A 22,417-nucleotide genomic window follows, 5' to 3' on the forward strand; every position below is an offset into this window, starting at 1 on the left:
GAAAAAAAAAGAAAAAGATTAGCTAAGAAACAAAACTAAGAAAGACTAGCCGTCCAGGAAGCTGCGACGTCTGTGATCGTCCCTATGACCGGCACTGATGATCGGGGCTGAGGCAGGATCTCAGCAGACATTAGCGCAGCTGAAGCTCGTGGAGAAGACTGTGCCATGGGAGATCTAACAGGTGCCGCCGAAAGACTTGGGGATGTGCTCAACTCTCCCATTCCCCCTAGCATGCGCACTGCTGAGGGCAGTGATGGTGTGAGTCTCTCTGCCGAATCTGCTGACAGTTTAGAAGACGGAGTCAACACCGACAGATCCGGAAGCAGAGGCTCTCTGCTGGCTCTGCTGCTGATGTAGCCGGCACAGCAGCCGGACACGGAGGTGGGCATGCCATCGTTGTTTCAGTTTGCTTGTGCAGGGCTAGAAGTTGTAGAGGTGTGGATACCACTGGTAATTCTGCTGGCGGGCCAGAAGACACGGACGGTGCCACTGGATCGTGAGATGCGTGCAGGGATAAGATCTCTGGGGATGCTGCAGCTGATTCAGGTGTCACGTGTGCTGAAGAGGTCTCGGCAGATGCTGCTGGTGATTCTGGTATGGTGAACTCTGGGCTGAGTTGTGGAGATGTGGACGTTCTGAGATCTGACTGGATCAGACTTCGCGGACTGGCTGTCTGATGGTTGGAAGTCATTGGTGGACCCATATTTCTTACTAACTTCACCAGTGTGATCCTTTGAAGTGTTACATTGCTGACAGACCTTTGCATAATAATCAGTTGGTGTAATTTGTTTGCAGTTATACGTGAGCATCACTATGAATTGATGCATTACCTTTCATTTTGAGGCTAGTATCTTTTGATGTATTTTTTTAGGCTGAAAAGGAAATTTGTTTTTTCTTATCTGTGTATATTTTTATAATTCACATGATTAATGAGCAGTGATCTGTGCAGACAATGTCATCAAAGGGATGAGGTTAATAAAACAGTAAATCACTGTGGCCTTTAACCCCTGCTGCAGCAGCCCATCTTGGATGTGTCCGTCAGTGTGATGGAGCCAGTGCTGTCTGAGGCTGAACTCTCGAGATCCACTCTGCTGAAGGTTACCATGGAGACAGTCTATTGTGTCCCTGAGGCGTGGACACGACTGTCTGACTCTGCTCCCTGCACATACAGGGCCACGCTGAAGGTCCCACTCACTGCTGAGGTGAGAGTTTCACTCTGCTCATCACCAGTCACCACATAGGCCATGATTGATTTTTTTTCTTTGTTGCTTGGATATCTTGCTTCATGCAGCATGAGGGCTTTGTGGTTAGCACTGTTGCTTCACAGCAAGAAGGACATGGGATCGCTTCCCACTCAGTCCTTTCTGTGTGGAGTTCCCTCTGGGTGTTCTGGTTTCTTTCCACCTCCAAACACATGCAGCGTGAGTGACTTGATGACTCTCAAATGGCTCCAGCACCCATTCACAGTAAACTGCAGTTTATGGTTTGACCCACAACACGTGAATGATTTTAATTTAGTCATCAAAAACATAATGAGATTAAAACCAACTGAAACCACCACTCACGACACAATGATAGGATGCAAGTGTGCATTTTGCTACCATCATACAGTTGCACGTGTGCAGAGCACTTCAGTTATGAGTGTCCTTCTTGGTGAGATAAGACCACAACACAGCATGTCAAGCATATTCAAAAGCCGAACGAGAACAGCTAAAAACAAACACATATAATGACCCACTCACCTGTGGCAAAAGTCCACCAGACTCCCATAAAGTGTTTGTGTCAGGAGGAGGGCATGTTTCTGTTTTTGGAGATCCAATTACATTTGGGAAGCCGGCTCTTGCTGCAAATTGAGCTTTAATGTTGGTAATAATGTTCCTTTATTACAGGTTAATTACATTGTGTTTTCCACTACAGTGCTTACTATTGCATCAGCAACATTCCTTTGTTTTTCCTGTCATAATTCTCGTCTCTAACTCTTGGGATTCTGGTGGACACAGTGTCTACTGCACTATGGCGTCGGATGTGTCATTTCGTGTGGCTGGCAGTGACTTCTCTTGTATCAAACCAGAGATTTTTCAAACCAATGATGGTAAAGTTATTGTTGAGGGTGAACTGATTGACTTCATCGTTGTGAAAATGAAGACAATGGCTCATGATGAAATTGTTTTGCTTGTAACAAACAGTTTCAGCTCAGAGCGCATTGAGGCCTCAAAGAAAGTGTTGTGTGGGCCGCTGAAGAGGAGGTACTGCTGGCCCACCACCACCAGAGGGCGCCCTGCCTGGAGTGCGGGCTCCAGGCACCAGAGGGCGCTGCCGCCTTATGGGAGTAGCCTGGGTGACAGCTGTCACCCATCACCAGACACAGCTGTTCCACTCAGCACAGAGGTATATCAGGAGGACGGCGTCTCCACCTCAGTGCCGAGATATCGCCTTACGTTAGAGGTAACGATTCTCTGCTACATTATATTGTCTCTCTGAGTTTTGCAGAACAGCTGACTACTAAAAGATAAGTACTCACCTTTCTGCAGTATTGACGTGAGGTGGAGTCAGCTTCTTCCCTCTCTGTGTACTGGGTGCAGCCGCATCCACACCTGTGTGTTTGTTCTCTTGCCAGCAGTACCGGATCCGACGAGCGGAGGCAGTGGCCACCTGGGAATTCGGGACTTGGCGGTTCCAGTATTTCCAGGGTTCGGTGGCAGGGGAAATCTGGGTGGTTCCGGCTCGACTTGGACGGACGTCTCCTACCTTCGAGCCTGCCCACACGACACCAGTGGAATTCGGTGTAAACCCAAATTGTCAATTGTTGTATTGGTTGTGCACTTTCACGACAGTAAAACTTGTTATTTACTTTCTCCATTGTCCGTTCATTGCGCCCCCTGTTGTGGGTCCGTGTTCCAACACTTTCACAACAGAAAGTTTTGTTTGAGGTGTGTTCAAATACCTCACAGCGCAATGTTGCCCATAAAGGCGCACAAAAGGACATCAGTAATGTGGAGCTGTGTTCAAAAATACTAAACGAGTGTGGGGACAGTATACCAAGATTCGTGTCGCACTTTCTGGATGACTTGCCACCGGTTTCATTCAATCATATTGATGCGGCAGCGCTATTAACGCGGATGGAGAAATTATACAGTGACATTGGATGAATGAAAATGTCTGTGGAGAAACAAACTAGCGTCTGTGAAAATCTCCGCACTGTTGTGGACTCTATGGACAGACGAATATCTGCTATGGAGAAGCAGGGTGCTCACTTTGAATCATCTGCCATGAACAAGCCGGGGAACTGCGGTGGAACCACAGATGAGGAAGCCGAGCAGCATGCGCGGCCAGAGCCCTGTGCGGATGAACCACTGCTGCCACTGTCTCCAGCATGGAGCACAGTTGTGCGTCGTGGACGCCCGAGGACGGTGGATGTTAAGCCTGTCGGCACGGAAAAGGCTGGGAAATCGAATGCTTTCAAACGTGAGCGTAAAATTCCTGGCATCGTTGGGACCGGAGCTGTCTCTAATATACACACTGTGAAGACAAAGTTGGTGAGTGTTTTTGCAACCAGGTTTGATCCCAGTGTGGAAGTTGAAACACTGAGTGACTATTTGAAAGAAAAGCTGGGTCGGGACGTTAAATGCCATAAAATTGAGACTACACATGGCAGATTCAGCTCTTTTCACATCGCTGCTGAGTGCAATGAAATTGCAGACATGTATGCACCTGAGCTTTGGCCAGCTGGCGTGTTTGTAAGGCGATTCTATGAACCGCGCATGAGGAAGGTGCATGATTCTGTTAAAGCTACAGATGGGCAGGTGCATGAAAGAAGCCGTGCTCCAAATGGTGCTTTTGGCACTGAAGCTTGCGAGCAGTAGGCAAGTTAACGCATGGCTGTAACAAACCTTTGAAGTGACTGAAACAAAGTTTAGAATTGTGTCTTATAATGTGTGTGGTTTGCACGTGGGCCACAGCGATGCTGATAAAGCTCGGTGCTTTGTGGTCCATACGCTCTGAATGACTGTGACATACTGTGCCTACAAGAGACCTGGTTATCGAAACAAGACTTGAATAAATTGAATTCTTTGAATGTGAATTTTCATGGTGCTGGTGAATCCACCACAGACCTCAGCACGAGGATCGTCCGTGGTAAAATACCGGGCGGAGTTGCCATCCTGTGGAACACTAAATATGACTCAGCAGTCAGAGTTCTAAGATTGAATGTTGGCTGGGCTATTGGGCTGGAACTCAGTTTTAATGATAAGAGATGCGTAATATTAAATGTGTACATGCCTTATGAATCATGTGAATTAGAAGATGAGTTTATATACAAACTGGCATTTATGAAATCATTCATTGGAGAAAATGGAACAACTTGTGTCTGTGTGATTGGAGACTTTAATGCTGATTTGTCAAGTAATTTATTTGTTTTTGGGAATCATCTAGTACAGTTTTGTGAAGACAATAATATGTTTCTGTCAAGTAAAGTGTTTCTACCAGATAGTAGCTTCACCTATATTAGTGAAGCTTGGCATTCCACCTCCTGGCTGGATCATTGTGTCTGTACTACAGATGACCATGCTTCTTTGTGTCAAGTTGATATTTTGTACAAGTATAATCATGCTTTATCTGATCATATACCTTTAAGTATTAAGTGAATGTGGATAGAATGCCATCAGTTTTGGAAAAAACAAATGGCAGTTTGTCAGAGTTGAAATCTATAAAAAAGCAACTCAGTTAACTAACACAAAGAATGATTACGCTGGAGACTGAATTTCATTTCCTGATCAGGAGAGAACGAATGACCCTTAGTCAAACCTTGTGCTCGTCTGCTCTGAAGGGCCCCACCCATCTCCCTCTCATATTTATTGAATAAAAGTTACATACAAGCATATAGGAGCGGCAATATCACAAACAAGGAAAAGACACAGAGTCTGGTCTCACATTGATATGAAAACTGTTATGGCTTTAAGCCTTCAGTCTCCTACGCTTCCCATAACAATGTCCAGCCCAGAACCAGTGTGCCGGTCACACTGCTCTTCTCTCAAGGCTGAACTGTTAATTAAAGACGCACATCTGCGCTCAGCAAAAACATAGCTTTAGCTAAACAGTCTCCACATTCACTAAGCAAACGATCAAATGTTACTTTTCTCGTGGGAGCAGTTTCAATGATTACTTGAACAGTTCAGTGTATATGGTTGCTTTGACAATGAGTGATTAATTAAAAGAATAATGGTACTTGAACTCTCACACATGCATATATGTATATATGAAAAATAGAGAACAGAATCAAAGACAAGATCAAAGACAGGACATCAAAGTAAAGGCATTAACAATCAAAGTAAAGACATTAATATTTGATAATCATATTGCTAATATATAGAAAATCCTGTCATTCTTCCCCTCGTTTATCGAATTTTAATGTCTATATTCACAACATCATCACTGTAGAAACATCAATAATCGTACAAACAGTGTAAACCAATTTCTTCTCTTTGCATAAAATATCCTTGAATTCTGAAAGGTACTTGCTGATTTGTACTTTATACATCAATCGAACAGTCTTAAATTAAATCATGTCATGGAGTTTTAAAATCTTTGATTTAATAAACAGTGGATTGGTATGATCCCGATAACCTGCATTATGAATTATTCTTAATGCTGTAGGTTTGTAGTTATTGCCCCATACTTGCACCATAAGTCAAGTAAGGTGCAATCAATGTGTAATACAGAGTATGTAGTGATTTACCATCAACAATGTGCTTTGCAATGCTTAATATTGCCGTACTCTTTGATACTTTCTTTCGACTATGTTGAATATGTGCTTTCCAGTTGATTCTGTCATTGATGACCACACCTGACGACTTGTTCTCTTTGACAGGTTCCATATTTACCCCCTGTATGTTTAACTGTATTCCTCCATCTTTTTTTTTTTGGAACTTTTATTAAAACAATTCCTTGACAGATAGTCTGTTGTGAAAGTGTAGGAACACGGACCCACAACAGGGGGCGCAATGAACGGACAATGGAGGAAGGTGAATAACAAGGTTTACTATTGTGAAACGAGCACAATGAATACAACAATCACAATTTGGGGTCGAATCCGCTGGTGTCGTGTGGGCAGGCTCGAAGGTAGGAGACGTCCGTCTCAGTCGAACCGAAACCACCCAGATCTCCTCTGCCACCGAACCCTGGAAATACTGGAACCGCCAAGTCCCGAATTCCCAGGTGGCCACTGCCTCCACTCGTCGGATCCGGTACTGCTGGCGGGAGAGAGCAACAACACAGGCGTGGATGCGACAGCACCCAGTAACGGAGAGGGGAGAAGCCGCCTCCACCTCTAGTCACAATATGGCAGGCAGGTGAGTACTTATCCAAGCAATTTAGCTTTCAGTAATCAGCTGTCCTGAAAAGGTTTAACAAGTCTTTTAGCTAGTTAGTCAGAATATAAATGCAGAGAACGTTACCTCAGTCTAAAGGCGATATCTCGGCACTGAGGTGGAGACGCCGTCCTCCTGATATACCTCTGTGCTGAGTGGAACAGCTGTGTCCAGTGATGGGTGACAGCTGTCACCCAGGCTGCTCCCATAAGGCGGCAGCGCCCTCTGGTGCCTGGAGCCCGCACTCCAGGCAGGGCGCCCTCTGGTGGTGGTGGGCCAGCAGTACCTCCTCTTCAGCGGCCCACACAACATAGTCATACACTCACAAAAACCGAATTACACTTGCCATTTGTTATTATAGATATGTTTTTTTTAAAAAGGGAGAGAAATAGCATAAATAAAAAAAAATTTAAAAAAAGGAAAATAAATAGGCATTGGTGCACTCTAAATTCCCAAAATCTCAAAGTAGGTGATTACAGATGACCATTTCCTTAAGTATGTCTCTCTCTTAAGTCTTAGTATTGAAGTGATGTCTTCCATACAGTTCACAGATCCCAGTCTTTGAGTCCATTGTTCCAGTGTCGGTGGAAATGGTTTGAGCCAGTTAATGGTGATGATTTTATGTGCTATTAACACAAGCGCTCTTAGCATGTATGTTTTGTCCTTATCCAAAACACCAGGTGTTGTACCAAGCAACATAACCAGTGAAATATTAACTGGTGTATTAAGATCCAAAATCTTTTTTATTTCTTTAGTCACCTGTTCCCAATAAACAATTAGTATTGGACACTCCCAAAAAATGTGTGAGAAATCACCAATTTGTCCACCCTTTCGCCAGCAGAGGGCACTGGTGTTGTTGTTAAAGCTGGCCAAAACAGTAGGTGTCTTAAAAAATCAAAATCTTAATTTCCAGCTGAATTCTCTCCAATTTGGACTGCTTAAACATTTATGCCAATCTTCCCATGATTTCTCCCAGTCTGTGTCCTCTATTATAGTGTTGAGCTCCAATTCCCATTTATTCTTCGTATCTAATGTCGTCTAGCTCAATACGTATGAGTTTGTATAAAACTGATATTATTTTCTTCTGTATTTTTTTGTCTTCTACAACCTCTATCCAAAATTGTTCAAAATCTGTTGGGTGGGCTTTGATTTGTTCAAATTCTTTGTGCTTCTCAAGATAATGACGTATTTGAAAGAATCTGAAAAGATTGTTACTTGGAATATTGAATTCTCGTTGTATGTGGGAGAATGATTTAAGGGTTGTTCCTGAAAACAATTGACCTGTCACTTTTAGTCCTCTGTCTGCCCATTTACTAAAGCCACCATCTTGTCTCGCAGGCAAAAAATCTGCTATATTTGTTATTTCTAAAGCTCTAGACAAAACTAAGGGTAATTTAAATTGTTTCCTAACTTTCGCCCACACACCTAAAGTAAATGTGATCCATTCATTCAGAATTTTAAGTTTCTTCCATTGTTTTCTTTCCATAAATAAGAGCGCTGATATTGGCCTATCTGAAACTGAACTCTGCTCTAACTGAAACCATCTCGTGTCAATATCTGATTTACACCATGTGACCACAGCTTTTAGCTGAGCAGCCCAAAAATAACTTTTAAGATGTGGAAGGGCTAGGCCACCCTTACCTTTTGGGGAGCAAAGAACTTTGAGTCTCACCCTAGGGCGTTTATTTTGCCAAATGAATTTAGTTAAAAGCTTGTCCAGGAGTTTAAAAGTGGTATGAGGCACTGTAACTGGAAGAGAATTAAAAAGAAAAGGAAATCACAGCAACACGTTCATCCTTATAGTTTCTATCCAGCCTATAAGAGACAGAGGGAGTGTCTGCCATTTCTCTAGATCACTTCTAACTTGGGATATTAGTTTTCCATAATTTAAATTGTAAAGTTTTGATGTGTCGGATGTTAAGATAACTCCCAGGTATCGGAAGCCCTCCTTTGCCCATTTAAATTTAACATCAGAGTTTAATTGACACAGCCATTGTCCTGAAATCATCATAGCCTCAGATTTTTCCTTATTCACCTTGTAACCACATACATCACCAAATTTGCCAAGACAGTGCATGAGCGGGGGAATAGAATGTAATGGATTATTTATATACAAAAGTATATCATCAGCAAATAAAGATATTTTATGCTCTGTGCCTCCTTTATCTATAATGCCAGCTATTTGATCATTTATCCTTATCCGTTCAGCCAATGGTTCAATGCTGAGAGCAAACAAAATTGGCGCGACTGTGCTGCCCTGCCTCACTCCCCGTTTTAGCTTGAAGAACTCAGAGCAGTAACCATTAATTCGAATTCTTGAAATTGGATCTCTGTTTATAGTATTAATCCAACTGATAAAAGTAGGGCTGAATCCAAATCTTTCCATTGTATAGTTTAAATATCCCCAGTCCACCCTATCAAATGCTTTCTCGGCGTCCAACGCAAGAAACATTGTTGGGTGGTCAGATTTTTTGGCAGTGGACTGGATATTTAAAGCTCTTCTGATGTTGTTTGAACCTTGCCATCCGGCTATAAAGCCTGTTTGATCAGGATTAATAGGTTTTCTAATATATAGTTGCATTCGCTTTGCTAAAATTGAACCTAGAAGTTTGACATCGTTCCCTAATAAACTAATGGGCCTATAAGACACACACTCTTTCTGGTCTTTTCCTTCCTTATGAATTACTGATATTATGGCCTCAGACCAGCTTTTTGGTGGGTCTCCTTCTTTTAGAGCATAGTTAAACACGTCACATAATATTGGGGTGAGTTCTTTTATAAATGCTTTATAAAATTCCCCACTTATCCCGTGTGGTCCAGGGCTTTTATGATTTTTCAGTAATTTTATAGCCCTTTCTATTTTTATTTTTGTAATGGGTTTAGTTAAGTCCTCTGCTTCAACCTGTGTTAATTTAGTCAAAGTTAAATCTTTAAAGAACTTATCCAGATCCTTAACCGTGCTTGAAATCTCTGGTGTATAGAGTTTTTCATAGAATTCTCTAAATGCTCCTGCTATCTCTTTTGGGTGCAACACTTCCTTTCTCGTTGAGGGATGGATTATTTTGGGTACTATGCGGCTGGCTTGGGCTTTTCTTAGTTGAAAGGCCAGCAAGCGACTTGCATGGTTGCCCATCTCATAATATTTTTGTCCTGTGAAACGCAATGCTCCTTCTGCTTTATATGTCAGTAGTTTATCTAGGTTATTTCTTTCTTCTTTATCTCTGTTGACTTTATGTAGCAGTTCTAACCTTTTTATTTCATTTTCTAATTGCGCCTGTTTTGCCAGTCTGTATTTTTTTAATTGGATTGCCAATTCAATACATTTGCCTCTTATAACAACTTTTGCTCCATCCCATAAAACAGACGGGGAAACGGCTCCGTTATTATTTAGTGAAAAATATTCCTCTAAAGATTCTTTTAATTGTTTGTGAATTTTGGCATCACTCAGCATTGAAACATTCAACCTCCAATATCTGAAATGTCTGTGTTTGTGTAAAGCCAGCACCATTCTCACAGGAGCATGATCAGACAGCGTTATAGGCTCAATTTTAACATCTAAGCACAGCAGATCAATTCTGGAATAGGATCCATGCACATTTGAATAGAAAGTAAAACCTTTAGTTTGTGGGTTAAATGCTCTCCATGAGTCTACTAGTCCTAATTTTTCTATTAAATATTTGGCCGTTTTATTTTTCTTACTTGGAGCACTATAATCAGGAGGTAACTTGTCTCATTTCAAATCCAAAGGGCAATTAAAGTCACCTCCTAGAATAATTGTACCCTTTGATTCTTTTGCAACAATTGATGCCAACTCTATAAAGAAGGAAGGATCCTCATTTGGTGCATATATATTAATGATTGTCACGTCTATTCCATCTAAAGTGCCAATAACTCCAGTATATCTGCCTTGTGAGTCTTTAATTTCTTTTTGCATTCCAAGACAGGTGTTTCTATTAAGAAGAATAGCCACGCCTCTTTTCCTACTCCCTGGACAGCTTGAGGAATAAACTTGTCCTACCCATTCTCTTTTAAATTTCTTGTGTTCAAAATCATTTATGTGAGTCTCTTGTAACAGTGCAATAGAGCATTTAAAATATTTTAATTGGTTCAATATTTTTTTCCTCTTAATAGGATGGCCCAGTCCCTTAACATTGTAACTTATAAAATTTTACTCTGTCATAGTAATGTTGTTATAACATTTTTGACATTATCACCTGCCATTTCTCTGTATTTAGTATTTTTATTTCGTCCATAGGTTGGATAACATATATTCCCATAAGTGTGGACAACAACGTGTCAAGGAAATTAAACACAAAAATAGAACATGAACGTGAACATGACTCCCAAAATACCGACTAATTTGTTTAAACCAACAACATGCGCGGTCTAACATAAAATAGTCCCCGGTGTCCTTCGGGCAGAGCGACGTGGCCCGAGTATCGCTCTGGGAAAATAGCACAAAGTGCGCTCAAAGTCACAAACCAAAGTAATAAATAGAATTTCCCTTGGTGAGACTGATGCCCTGTAGCGGGTCTCATAACACAAAATACGTGTTGGGAAAGTGTAGTGACACGGACCCACAACAGGGGGTGCACGTGAACGGACAATAGAGGGAGTTAAATTTGAACACTTTACTGTTGTGAATGTCACAACCACACACAGCAGATTATAGAATAAATACAAGTCAATGGATAAAGGTGTCGTGTGGGCAGGCTCGACGATAGGAGACGTCCGTCTGGAGATGAACCGGAACCACACGATTTCCACCGCCACCGAACCCGAAGAATACTGGAGCCCCCAGGTCCCGAATTCCCCAGGTGGCCACCGTCTCAGCGTGTCGGATCTGGTACTGCTCCAAGAAGTACGATATCTCGGCGACGTGGTGGAGGTGTCATCCTGCTTTTATCCAGGGTGAAGTGCAGATGATCGGTGACAGCTGTCATAGTTGATGAGTGACAGCTGTCACCTCAGCTGTTCCTGTAAGGCGGCAGCGCCCCCTTGTGCCTGAAGCCTGCACTTCAGGCAGGGCGCCCTCTGGTGGTGGGCCAGCAGTACCTCCTCTTCTGGCGGCCCACACAACAATACGGTGTAATTAGGCATCTGTGAATGCACACTTATTTAAAAAAAAAACAAAAAAACATAAAGTCATAAGTTGAAGTGGCAGTTATGTGTATTATTATCCCCTTATTACAAAACAGTCATACCTTCAAATGTTATCTCCGTGACATATTTAGATGCAGTTTAGTCTCATTTCACCTCAAATATAAGCTCGTAGGTCTGCATCCGACAGTGGCTCGCTCGGTCCTCTTCTCCCGCTCTCCCATCGGCTCCAAGAATCCCTAGAAAGCTCTCTGTCAATCTTCTGTCTTTCGCTGACATGAACAGAGATGCCCATCTCCTGAAGTGTTGGTATGGCCTCGATGAGAGTTGGGAAGGTCTTTACTCCACTTTCCAGGTTGATACGTAGTTGTGCTGGGAAGCGACATCTGGCCTGAATCCCCTTTTCTTTTAGTTGCTTAATCACACCGCGCAGCCGTGCTCTCTTCCTTTGAACATCGCGAGAGTAATCCTGGTCAAAATATATAGTCTTGCCTTGAAATATCACCTGCTTTTGAGCCCATGCCTGCCGTAAAACCGCCTTCTTCACCTTGTAGTCCAAGAAACGGACGATGATCGAGCGTGGTGGCGCTGTGCTGGATGGCTTTGGTCCGGTGGCTCTGTGCGCACGTTCAATGCGGACATCATCTTGCGGGAAGTTAAGCGCCGTTGTAATAAGTTGGCTCAAAAACATGATCATATTCTCTTTTTCGCTTCCCTCTGGAATCTGATAGATTCTCAGGTTATTATGGCGGAGTCGGTTCTGTAAATCGTCACACTGGTTTGTCAGGGTGACCTCTCTCCGCAGCAGGTATCTGAGGGCCCTCTCATTGCGCTGGCTAGCGTCTTCCGTTGCGCTGATTCTGCTTTCAGCCTCTTCAGTGCACTGCTCAAGTTTATCCATACGTTCTTTAACTGCGTTTACAGACTCCTCAACCCTTGACAGCGAAGCCTTGGTCTCGCAAAATGAGGCTTGATTTTCTTGTCTCAGTTCTTTGAGCTCACAAAGAATCTCCGCCATGCTCATCTGGTTAGCTGTAGCAGCGGGGCTCGTGTTAGCATCAGAATTGCCTTGTGGTGTATTACTTCTTTCTTTGTTGTCCTTCTGCATAGCCTGCTTTCCTGCGGTGTTCCTTGTTGTCGCCATTATTTTTGTCACTTTACTAGTCGGAGGTCATGTTATTTTCACCTTAACGTATTAACGCCTACACCGATGTGACTGTCTTACATGATGGCGCCACCGGAGGTCTTCCCTCCATCTTTTTTTATGGTTTCTAAATAACATTATTTTAGTTTTTAGACCAATTTAGTGACAGTTTGTTCATATCAAACCATCTCTTCAACTTTATCATCTCTGATCCCAGATGATCTAGTAATTGTTGCAAATTATCCCCTGAACAAAATAAGTTTGTAACATCTGCAAAGAGGACTGCTCTAAACAGATCCGAGACTTTACATAAATCATTGATATACAATATGAATAACTTTGGTGCCAACACAGAACCCTGAGGAACTCCACAAAAGATGTCCAGATATGAAGAACAGCAGTCCCCAAGTTTAACAAACTGTTTCCGGTTTGGTAAATAGCTTTTAATCAAATTCAAAGCCACTTCTCTGATCCCATAAAGCTCCATCTTTTGAAATAATATGTTGTGATTGATTGTGTCAAAAAGCCTTTTTTTTCCCCCCTTTTTTTTCATTATGTCAACAAATAACCCTATCACTATATTCCTTTGGTCCACATGTTCATTAATCTCTTCTATTGCATCTAAACCCATATTGACTGTCATTAAGCAAGTTGTGTTGTTCAATAAATTTATCCAATCTGTTATTGTAAAGTTTTTCCAATATCTTTGAAAATTGTGACACTAGAAAGACACAGGCCTATAGTTAGTAAAAAGATGTTTGTCACCAGATTTGAATAAAGGTATCACTTTCTTCTGGTCTGAATTGTAACATGGTTCATATATTTTTTCATACCACCACACAGTGAACGCCACAGTCACAGCAATAATTGTCAAAATCAACATCAGGGTGCGAAGTTTGCATCCTGCTCTGGCAGCAAAGCTCTCCATGGCTAAAACAATGTTTTGAACAACCTGTTGATATTTCTCTCCCCCTGTCCCTGTGTTGTTGTTTGTTTGTTTGTTTTTTTCTTCAAGGGACAGAGAGAAACTACAGTTCTGGTCTTAAAGATGTCTTCTTTCTTTGGTGACAGTTCAAAAGGTTCTGTTTGTCTGGGCTTAGGGGCTGAAGGGGACAGTTTACAGTCTCAGTTCAGTTCAGCAAGGGACTGAGGGAATCTGTAACTCTTTTTATGTTATTTCCCTTCAGCTGTAGTGCACAAATCTGTACTATCATCAGTATGTGTAAGGCATGCTGCAAGTGGAATTAAAATAATGTGTCATGTACACTGTCCTGTGCCCTGCTCTTGACGTTTTCTTCAAACACAGGTGCACAGGAATAGAACAGGATTCCCTTGTCTCCCATTCTCAAAGATGGAGTTTCGTCAGCTTCTGTCTCCTGGTCTGGTCACGTCAGTGCTGTATTTCAAGCTTGTAGTACGTCTGCTTCTGATCCTGGTTCAAGTTGACAGGCCTCTCCTGGGTCACAGCTGGTTACTCGTCTGCTTCAGGACCCTGGTATCTGCTTCAACCTCTGGTCTGTGTCTTTGTTCACTCCTGGTCACTCTGACTCTGTTATGACGTGCTTCCAGCCGTTGCTGGGCCCATAGGCCATCAGCCGTCACTGTTACACGTCGCTCCCCTTGTCTAGTTCGGGATCTTTCAGGTGTCTTTATCTTTTGCAGTGGGATAGATGCACCCAAGATGACCTCTGCAATTTTCACTACAGTGGGGGTGGTTAGCAGCACTTGGAATGGACCTTCCAACCTCGGAGATGACGAGGTCTTTCTCTTAATATATAGTCTTTATCAGCACCCAGTCGCCAATCTGGATTTGATTCTCAGGGCCCTGCACAGAAATAGGAGAGTCCGGTATCGTGTTAGAATGTATAACGTTTTGCATTTATTTTCAAATGTTCTGTCAAATGTTGGATGATTTTATTTACAAAATGAGTGCCATTATCACTGTACATTGTTTCAGGTAGTCCATGTCTTGGAATTATGTCTCTGCAAAGTATCTTTGCAACTGTCAGAGCATCTGCATGTTTAACAGGGAACACCTCTACCCATTTGCTATATGCATCAATCAATACTAGGCAATATTGAAAACTGCAGGTCCTGACAATATTCCGGGGCGAGTATTGAGGGACTGTGCATACCAGCTGTCTGAGGTGCTGACAGACATTTTTAACACATCACTGACTTTGGCAGCTGTCCCCACCTGCTTAAAGACTGCCACAATTGTCCCCGTCCCCAAATGTTCTACAGTGAGAAGCCTGAATGACTACCGACCTATAGCTTTAACTCCGGTAGTTATGAAGTGCTTCGAGAGGTTGGTCATGGCCCATATCAAAGACTCCATTGATGTCACTGTAGATCCTCACCAATATGCCTACAAGAGGAACCGCTCCACTGATGATGCCATTTCATCGTTGATTTACTCAGCCCTCACCCATTGGTATTTGGTATTCAATGTTGTAATATTGGTTATTATTCTGATTCATTTTAACAGGTTCTATTTAATTATTATTTATGTTTTTAAATAACCGGGACCTGAGTACAAATTTCGTACCGTTAACATGGAAATGTGAGTTGGTATGACAATAAAGTTCCTTGAATCCTTGAATCCTATTGCATTCCTTCACATTGGTCCAATTCAATAAAATCCATATGGATTATTTGGAACGGGTATTGAGGTGTCGGAAATTTCCCTCGTATTAGCCTCTCCTTACCCTGCGGGTTGTGCTTTGCACAAATTAGACATGCTCCACAGTAGTGCTTTGCATATGCCTGAAATCCAAACATCGCAAAATGATTATTAACCAGTTCAACCATCCCAGCCGTAGAAATGTGACATGGTCCATGATTTAAGATAGCTGCCCACTTGAAAAGGCTGTGGGGCAGGATTGGTTTGTTTGAGGATCAGGCATACACACCATCAGTGGTTTGGTGGACATTGTGCCGCATTAATTTGCAAAAATTAATTGATTGGATGAATGATAAGCATTGATTAATATCGATTATTACATGCAGGCCAATCTTAATATGACAATTCAATTCCCAACAATGATCCAATACTCCAATTAGATCAATACACTGCCTACCATGTAGGCATATGGACAAATTTGACCCCACTACAGTACCCCAGTGCCATCTCCTCATGTCCTGGTGAGTCAGAGCGTCACAGAGACAAGGTCGAGTAATCGTGACTGGGCCTACCTTAGGTTGTCCCAGGGTTTAAGATGAGATCTTACCCGTCATGGGCTCGCAGGCTTCCATACTGGGCAGGGGTTCCAAGGGGTGGGGGAACACGCATTAAGAGGTGTCATGTCAAAACAGTTTTAATTGGACAGAACATCAAATATGCAGGATCATTGAAAGTGAATTGAAGTATCTTTTAGCAATTTATCCCTGAATAGATCTGTTGGATTAATCAATGCTTAAACACCAATATAATGACAGAATCTGATACATAAACAATGTTTGGTTCGCAGGAATAACTATGGGTCAGGATGGACAATAATCATGTGAAAAGTTGTCCAACAACATTGCTAATATATAGAAAATCCTGTCATTCTTGTACTTTCAAACTTGACTGGTCTAAAGTAACAGAACAAGAGATTAATAAATATAAAATAGTGACAGGGGAGTTGTTTCAAACTGTTAAATTACCCAGAGAGGCATTGATGTGTCTAAACCCAAACTGTAAGAATCTGCAACATACTAGTGAACTGTGTATATTATATGAAAATATAATACAAGTGCTCAAAGATAGCAGTGTATGCCTTCATTGTAGAAAAGATAGAAATTTTAGTAAACCTGGATGGAAGAAGTTTGTGGCTGAACATTATGCATCAGCCAGAGAAGCCTTTAAAATGTGGCGTGAAGCTAGGAAGCCTAGACAGGGGCCATTGTTTGATCTTAAAAAAGCCACTATGTCCAGATTTAAAAATGCACTTCGTTACATTAAAAGAAATGAAAATGCAATGCGAGCAGCCTCTCTTGCTAGAAGACTACAGGATAATAATTATTAGGAATTTTGGAATAAAGTTAAAGTCATGAACAATGCTAAAACCCTTTTGCCATTCAGCATGGAAGGCATACATGGCCTAGAAAATATCGCAGATTTGTGGCGCAAACATTACTGTGACTTATTTAATTCTGTAAAAAATGAGACTGTTGTACCTGAAAATCTTGCTATGACTGAGGACTTTGTAGTTCGTACTAGTGAAATCTATGAATCAATCCTGAAGCTTAAAAATAATGGGTTGGATTGTATTACAGCAGAACATCTGAAATATTCCAGCTATAGATTATGTCCCCTTTTATCAATGTGCTTTACTGGTTTCTTAATCCATGGATTTTTGCCTGAATCTATTACATCTGTTGTTTTGGTTCCTAACATTAAAGATAAGGCAGCAAAATTGAATAGCTTGCAAAATTACAGGCCCATTGCCCTTGACAGCATTGTGTCAAACGTTTTAGAGAATATATTGTACTCAAGGCTTGAATTTTATATTCAAACAAGTGATAATCAGTTTGGCTTTAAAAAGAGGCACAGCACTGACATGTGCATCTATGCACTAAAAGACATAGTTGCAAAATATCTTAGTATGAATTCCACTGTTTTTTTGTGCTTTATTGATGCTACACAGGCTTTTGATATAGTTAATCATAGCAAACTACTTAACAAACTGAACAATAGGGGTGTGCCAAAATATCTGGTTCATATTCTATCATTTTGGTATGCCAATCAGGCCATGTATGTAAAGTGGGACAGTGTCCTGTCTGAACCCTTTCATGTCAGCAGTGGTGTCCGACAAGGGGGTTTCTCTCTCCAGTTCTTTTTAATGTTTACACTGATTAATTGTCCTCAAAGTTAAACAGATGTAAAACTGGCTGTGTCATTGGTGCAACAATTGTTAAACATCTCATGTATGCAGATGATTTGGTGTTAATCTGTCCATACAGTGCTGGGATGCAAGAATTGTTAAAAATCTGTTCTGTGTTTGGGAAAGAATATGATGTTATGTATAATCCTACAAAGAGAAGCATGATGATTGTGAGAAGTAAGGAGGACAAAAATATGATCTTCCCAGCTTTTTATTTGTGTGACAAACCGCTCATGGTCTTTAATGAGGTCAAATATCTTGGACATTATGTGACTGATGACTGGTGTGATGACAGACATTAAAAGACAATATTGTAAGCTGTATGCCCGGCAAATATGCTGCTACGCAAGTTCAGTATGTGTTCTCCTAATGTGAAATGTGCCTTGTTCAGAGCCTTTTGCACTCCACTGTGTACTTGTGGTGGAACTACAGGCGGTGCACCTTTAGGAGACTGATTGTGGCCTATAATGACACCTTTAGGCTGTTGATGAAGATGCCAAGATGGCACAGTGCTAGTCAGCTGTTTGTGGATGCACATATTCCCACCTGTGAGGCATTTAATGTTTAAATTTATGCAACGATTAGAAGACTCTGAAAATGCCATCATACAGACGGACAAATCCTCAACTGAGTTGCTGTCGTTACACCTCTGTACTGAGAAATCACTGGATGGAGAGACTGTTAATATAATTTTTAATACTTGTTTATTTCTTTTATTCTATGGACTTTGTTGTGTCTGCATTAAAATAAAATAATTCATCCATTCAGCAGCATTACCTTTCATCCTCTTTCTGTACCCATCTGTCTTATCAGAACTTTGATGGGACAACTGAGATTATACTGTTCATCCTCTTGTTCTGTCATTGCCAGAAGAGAGAGAGGGGGGAAGAGGGGAGAGAGAGGGGGGAAGAGGGGAGAGAGGGGGGAGATGGGGAGAGAGAGGAGGGAAGGGGGGGGAGATGGGGAGAGAGAGGGGGGAAGGGAGATGGGGAGAGAGAGGGGGGAAGAGCGATGGGGAGAGAGGAGGGAGGGGAGAGAGAGGGGGGGAGATGGGGAGAGAGAGGGGGGAAGAGAGATGGGGAGAGAGAGGAGGGAAGAGAGAGAGGGGGGGAGATGGGGAGAGAGGGGGGGGAAGAGAGATGGAGAGAGAGAGGGGGGAAGAGAGGAGGAGAGGGGGAGATGGGGAGAGAGGGGAGAGAGAGATTGGGGGAGATGGGGAGAGAGAGGAGGGAAGAGAGAGAGAGGGGGGAGATGGGGAGAGAGGGGGGAAGAGAGATGGGGGGAGATGGGGAGAGAGAGGAGGGAAGAGAGAGAGAGGGGGTGAGATGGGGAGAGAGGGGGGAAGAGAGATGGGGGAGAGGGGGGAGAGAGAGGAGGGAAGAGAGAGAGGGGGGGGAGATGGGGAGAGAGAGGGGGGAAGAGAGATGGGGGAGATGGGGAGAGAGAGGAGGGAAGAGGAGAGAGAGGGGGGAGAGGGGAGAGAGGGGGGGAAGAGAGATGGGGGGAGATGGGGAGAGAGAGGAGGGAAGAGAGAGAGAGGGGGGAGATGGGAGAGAGAGGGGGGAAGAGAGATGGGGGGGAGATGGGGAGAGAGAGGGGGGAAGAGAGATGGGGGAGATGGGGAGAGAGAGGAGGGAAGAGAGATGGGGGAGATGGGGGGAAGAGAGAGGGGGGAGATGGGGAGAGAGAGGGGGGAAGAGAGGAGAGAGGGGGGAGATGGGGAGAGAGGGGAGAAGAGAGATGGGGGAGATGGGGAGAGAGAGGAGGGAAGAGAGAGAGAGGGGGGAGATGGGGAGAGAGGGGGGAAGAGAGATGGGGGGAGATGGGGAGAGAGAGGAGGGAAGAGAGAGAGAGGGGGTGAGATGGGGAGAGAGGGGGAAGAGAGATGGGGGGGGAGAGGGGGAGAGAGAGGAGGGAAGAGAGAGAGGGGGGGAGATGGGGAGAGAGAGGGGGGAGAGAGATGGGGAGATGGGGAGAGAGAGGAGGGAAGAGAGAGAGAGGGGGGAGATGGGGAGAGAGGGGGGGAAGAGAGATGGGGGAGATGGGGAGAGAGAGGAGGGAAGAGAGAGAGAGGGGGGAGATGGGAGAGAGAGGGGGGAAGAGAGATGGGGGGAGATGGGGAGAGAGAGGGGGGAAGAGAGATGGGGGAGATGGGGAGAGAGAGGAGGGAAGAGAGATGGGGGAGATGGGGGGAAGAGAGATGGGGGAGATGGGGAGAGAGAGGGGGGGAGATGGGGAGAGAGGGGGGAAGAGAGATGGGGAGAGAGAGGAGGGAAGAGAGAGAGGGGGGGAAGAGAGATGGGGGAGATGGGGAGAGAGAGGAGGGAAGAGAGAGAGAGGGGGGAGATGGGGAGAGAGGGGGGAAAAGAGATGGGGAGAGAGAGGGGGGAAGAGAGGGGGAGATGGGGAGAGAGAGGAGGGAAGAGAGAGAGGGGGGAGATGGGGAGAGAGAGGGGGGAAGAGAGATGGGGAGATGGGGAGAGAGAGGGGGGAAGAGAGAGAGGGGGGAGATGGGGAGAGAGAGGGTGAAGAGAGATGGGGAGATGGGGAGAGAGAGGAGGGAAGAGAGATGGGGAGAGAGAGGGGGGAAGAGAGATGGGGAGAGAGAGGGGGAAGAGAGGGGGGAGATGGGGAGAGAGAGGGGGAAGAGAGGAGAGAGGGGGGGAGATGGGGAGAGAGAGGAGGGAAGAGAGGAGAGGGGGGGAGATGGGGAGAGAGAGGAGGGAAGAGAGGAGAGGGGGGGAGATGGGGAGAGAGAGGGGGAGATGGGGAGAGAGAGGAGGGAAGAGAGGAGGGGGGGAGATGGGGAGAGAGAGGGGGGAAGGGGGGGATGGGGAGAGAGGGGGGGAGATGGGGAGAGAGAGAGAGGGGGGAGATGGGGGGAGAGGCTATGAACCAATGAGGCAGACTCAATTGCAGTGACGCAGCTGGTTAGAAATGTAAAATGGTTTATTAATAATGTCGAGCAGGTAGTGGGTCAGTGACACTGAGGCATGTTAGGAAGAGACACCGGTGGTCTGGAGGGAAGCCAGGAGCTGAGCAATCAGGGCCGAGTGGACCTGGTGGTGGCAGTGAACTAAAAAAAAGGAGAGACAAAAATAACTAGCAGATACAAAAGCACTGAACTAAGAACTTAATAGTCTCTGGCCCCCTCCCCTCCCGGGGTACTGATGAGGCGTTTAGCAGGCTGACATCGTTGAATAGGTGGCTGGCGCAATTTTGTAGACAGCAAGGCTTTAGTTTGATTGATAACTGGCCTTGTTTCTGGGATCTCCGTGAACAGGAAATAAAAGAATTGAGTTCTTCAAAAAACTGTTGAGGTTTAAGGTTCTAAAAACATTCTGGACTCACACCATTCCAGCTCACTATAGAAACCTAATTTATGCATAATTTATTACCACTGTTGAAAAATGTCAGATACCTGTTTTATAAACACGGCCCAATCTAGAGCCCGTGGATCCCCGCGGGCAACACGCTGGTATATATTGGATTTGCACAGATCCATGTTTTTGGGCTTTCATTTTAATGTGGCCAGTATCAGTGTGAATTATTCACCATCTTGAACTGACCCACATAACAACAAAGACTGGACACACACACAACAAGTGGAGCGTCACCTTATCTCTACTTCTTCTGTGCTCCACCTTACTCCTCACATTCCGGACTGGTACTGGACCCGGTCACACCATGCGCTCATGCATGTATCAGACACGTGCACAAGCAGCGTGTATGAGTGGTGCTGCCTTTCATCTGTGCACATAGTTTGTCTTTGTTCTTGACTGGTTATTCCACACATGGTGTTTTTGTCACTGGTTCTTTGGACAAAAGAACCAGTGACTCTACTGCTGGTTGGCTCTCACTGTGGTATTGTATCACTTCCTGTTCCGGAGCACAGCGGTGTTTTGCTGTATCTGTTAGCTGTTTAATCTGCGCAGTTAGATTGATCTAGTTAACTAGATAACGATTTGTTTCCCAGTGTAATCTTCACGTGCCTTAACTAAAGCACTCCTTCTGCTGAATCACCTCTAAATTATTTACACATTATTCACTTTGCGTGTTTTTAGGAATCCGCTAGCTTAGCGCAGCTACTAGCTCTTAGCCGATTTAGCATGGCGGCTTCTCCTGTCTCTCCCGCACTTTTCTGCTCTGGGTGTGAAATGTTTAGTTATTCCTCGGCCTCCTTTAGCAGTAACGGTACTTGTAATAAGTGTAGCTTATTCGTAGCTTTGGAGGCCAGGCTGGGTGAATTGGAGACTCGGCTCCGCACCGTGGAAAATTCTACAGCTAGCCAGGCCCCTGTAGTCAGTGCGGACCAAGGTAGCTTAGCCGCCGTTAGTTCCCCTCTGGCAGATCCCGAGCAGCTGGGAAAGCAGGCCGACTGGGTGACTGTGAGGAGGAAGCGTAGTCCTAAACAGAAGCCCCGTGTACACCGCCAACCCGTTCACATTTCTAACTGTTTTTTCCCACTCGACGACACACCCGCCGAGGATCAAACTCTGGTTATTGGCGACTCTGTTTTGACAAATGTGAAGTTAGCGACACCAGCAACCATAGTCAATTGTCTTGCGGGGGCCAGAGCAGGCGACATTGAAGGAAATTTGAAACTGCTGGCTAAGGCTAAGCGTAAATTTGGTAAGATTGTAATTCACGTCGGCAGTAATGACACCCGGTTATGCCAATCGGAGGTCACTAAAATTAACATTGAATCGGTGTGTAACTTTGCAAAAACAATGTCGGACTCTGTAGTTTTCTCTGGGCCCCTCCCCAGTCGGACCGGGAGTGACATGTTTAGCCGCATGTTCTCCTTGAATTGCTGTCTGTCTGAGTGGTGTCCAAAAAATGAGGTGGGCTTCATAGATAATTGGCAAAGCTTCTGGGGAAAACCTGGTCTTGTTAGGAGAGATGGCATCCATCCCACTTTGGATGGAGCAGCTCTCATT

The 22,417-nt window shown here is 44.1% G+C and overlaps 1 protein-coding gene across 2 annotated transcripts in view; it reads left to right on the forward strand.

Moving 5' to 3' along the window:
* The window catches only part of LOC117501362 (cilia- and flagella-associated protein 70-like), a 148,936-nt gene that overhangs the window by 53,185 nt on the left and 73,334 nt on the right, over nt 1–22,417 (forward strand). Inside the window, exon 5 of one of the 2 annotated variants that reach the window (XM_034160224.1) lies at nt 1,017–1,202. In XM_034160224.1, the coding sequence (XP_034016115.1) occupies nt 1,017–1,202 (186 nt within the window). The remainder of the gene's footprint in view (nt 1–1,016; nt 1,203–22,417) is intronic. The other variant, XM_034160232.1, reaches the window with a different exon arrangement.

Source organism: Thalassophryne amazonica, chromosome 2, assembly GCF_902500255.1.
Source record: "Thalassophryne amazonica chromosome 2, fThaAma1.1, whole genome shotgun sequence".
NCBI lineage: Eukaryota > Metazoa > Chordata > Actinopteri > Batrachoidiformes > Batrachoididae > Thalassophryne > Thalassophryne amazonica.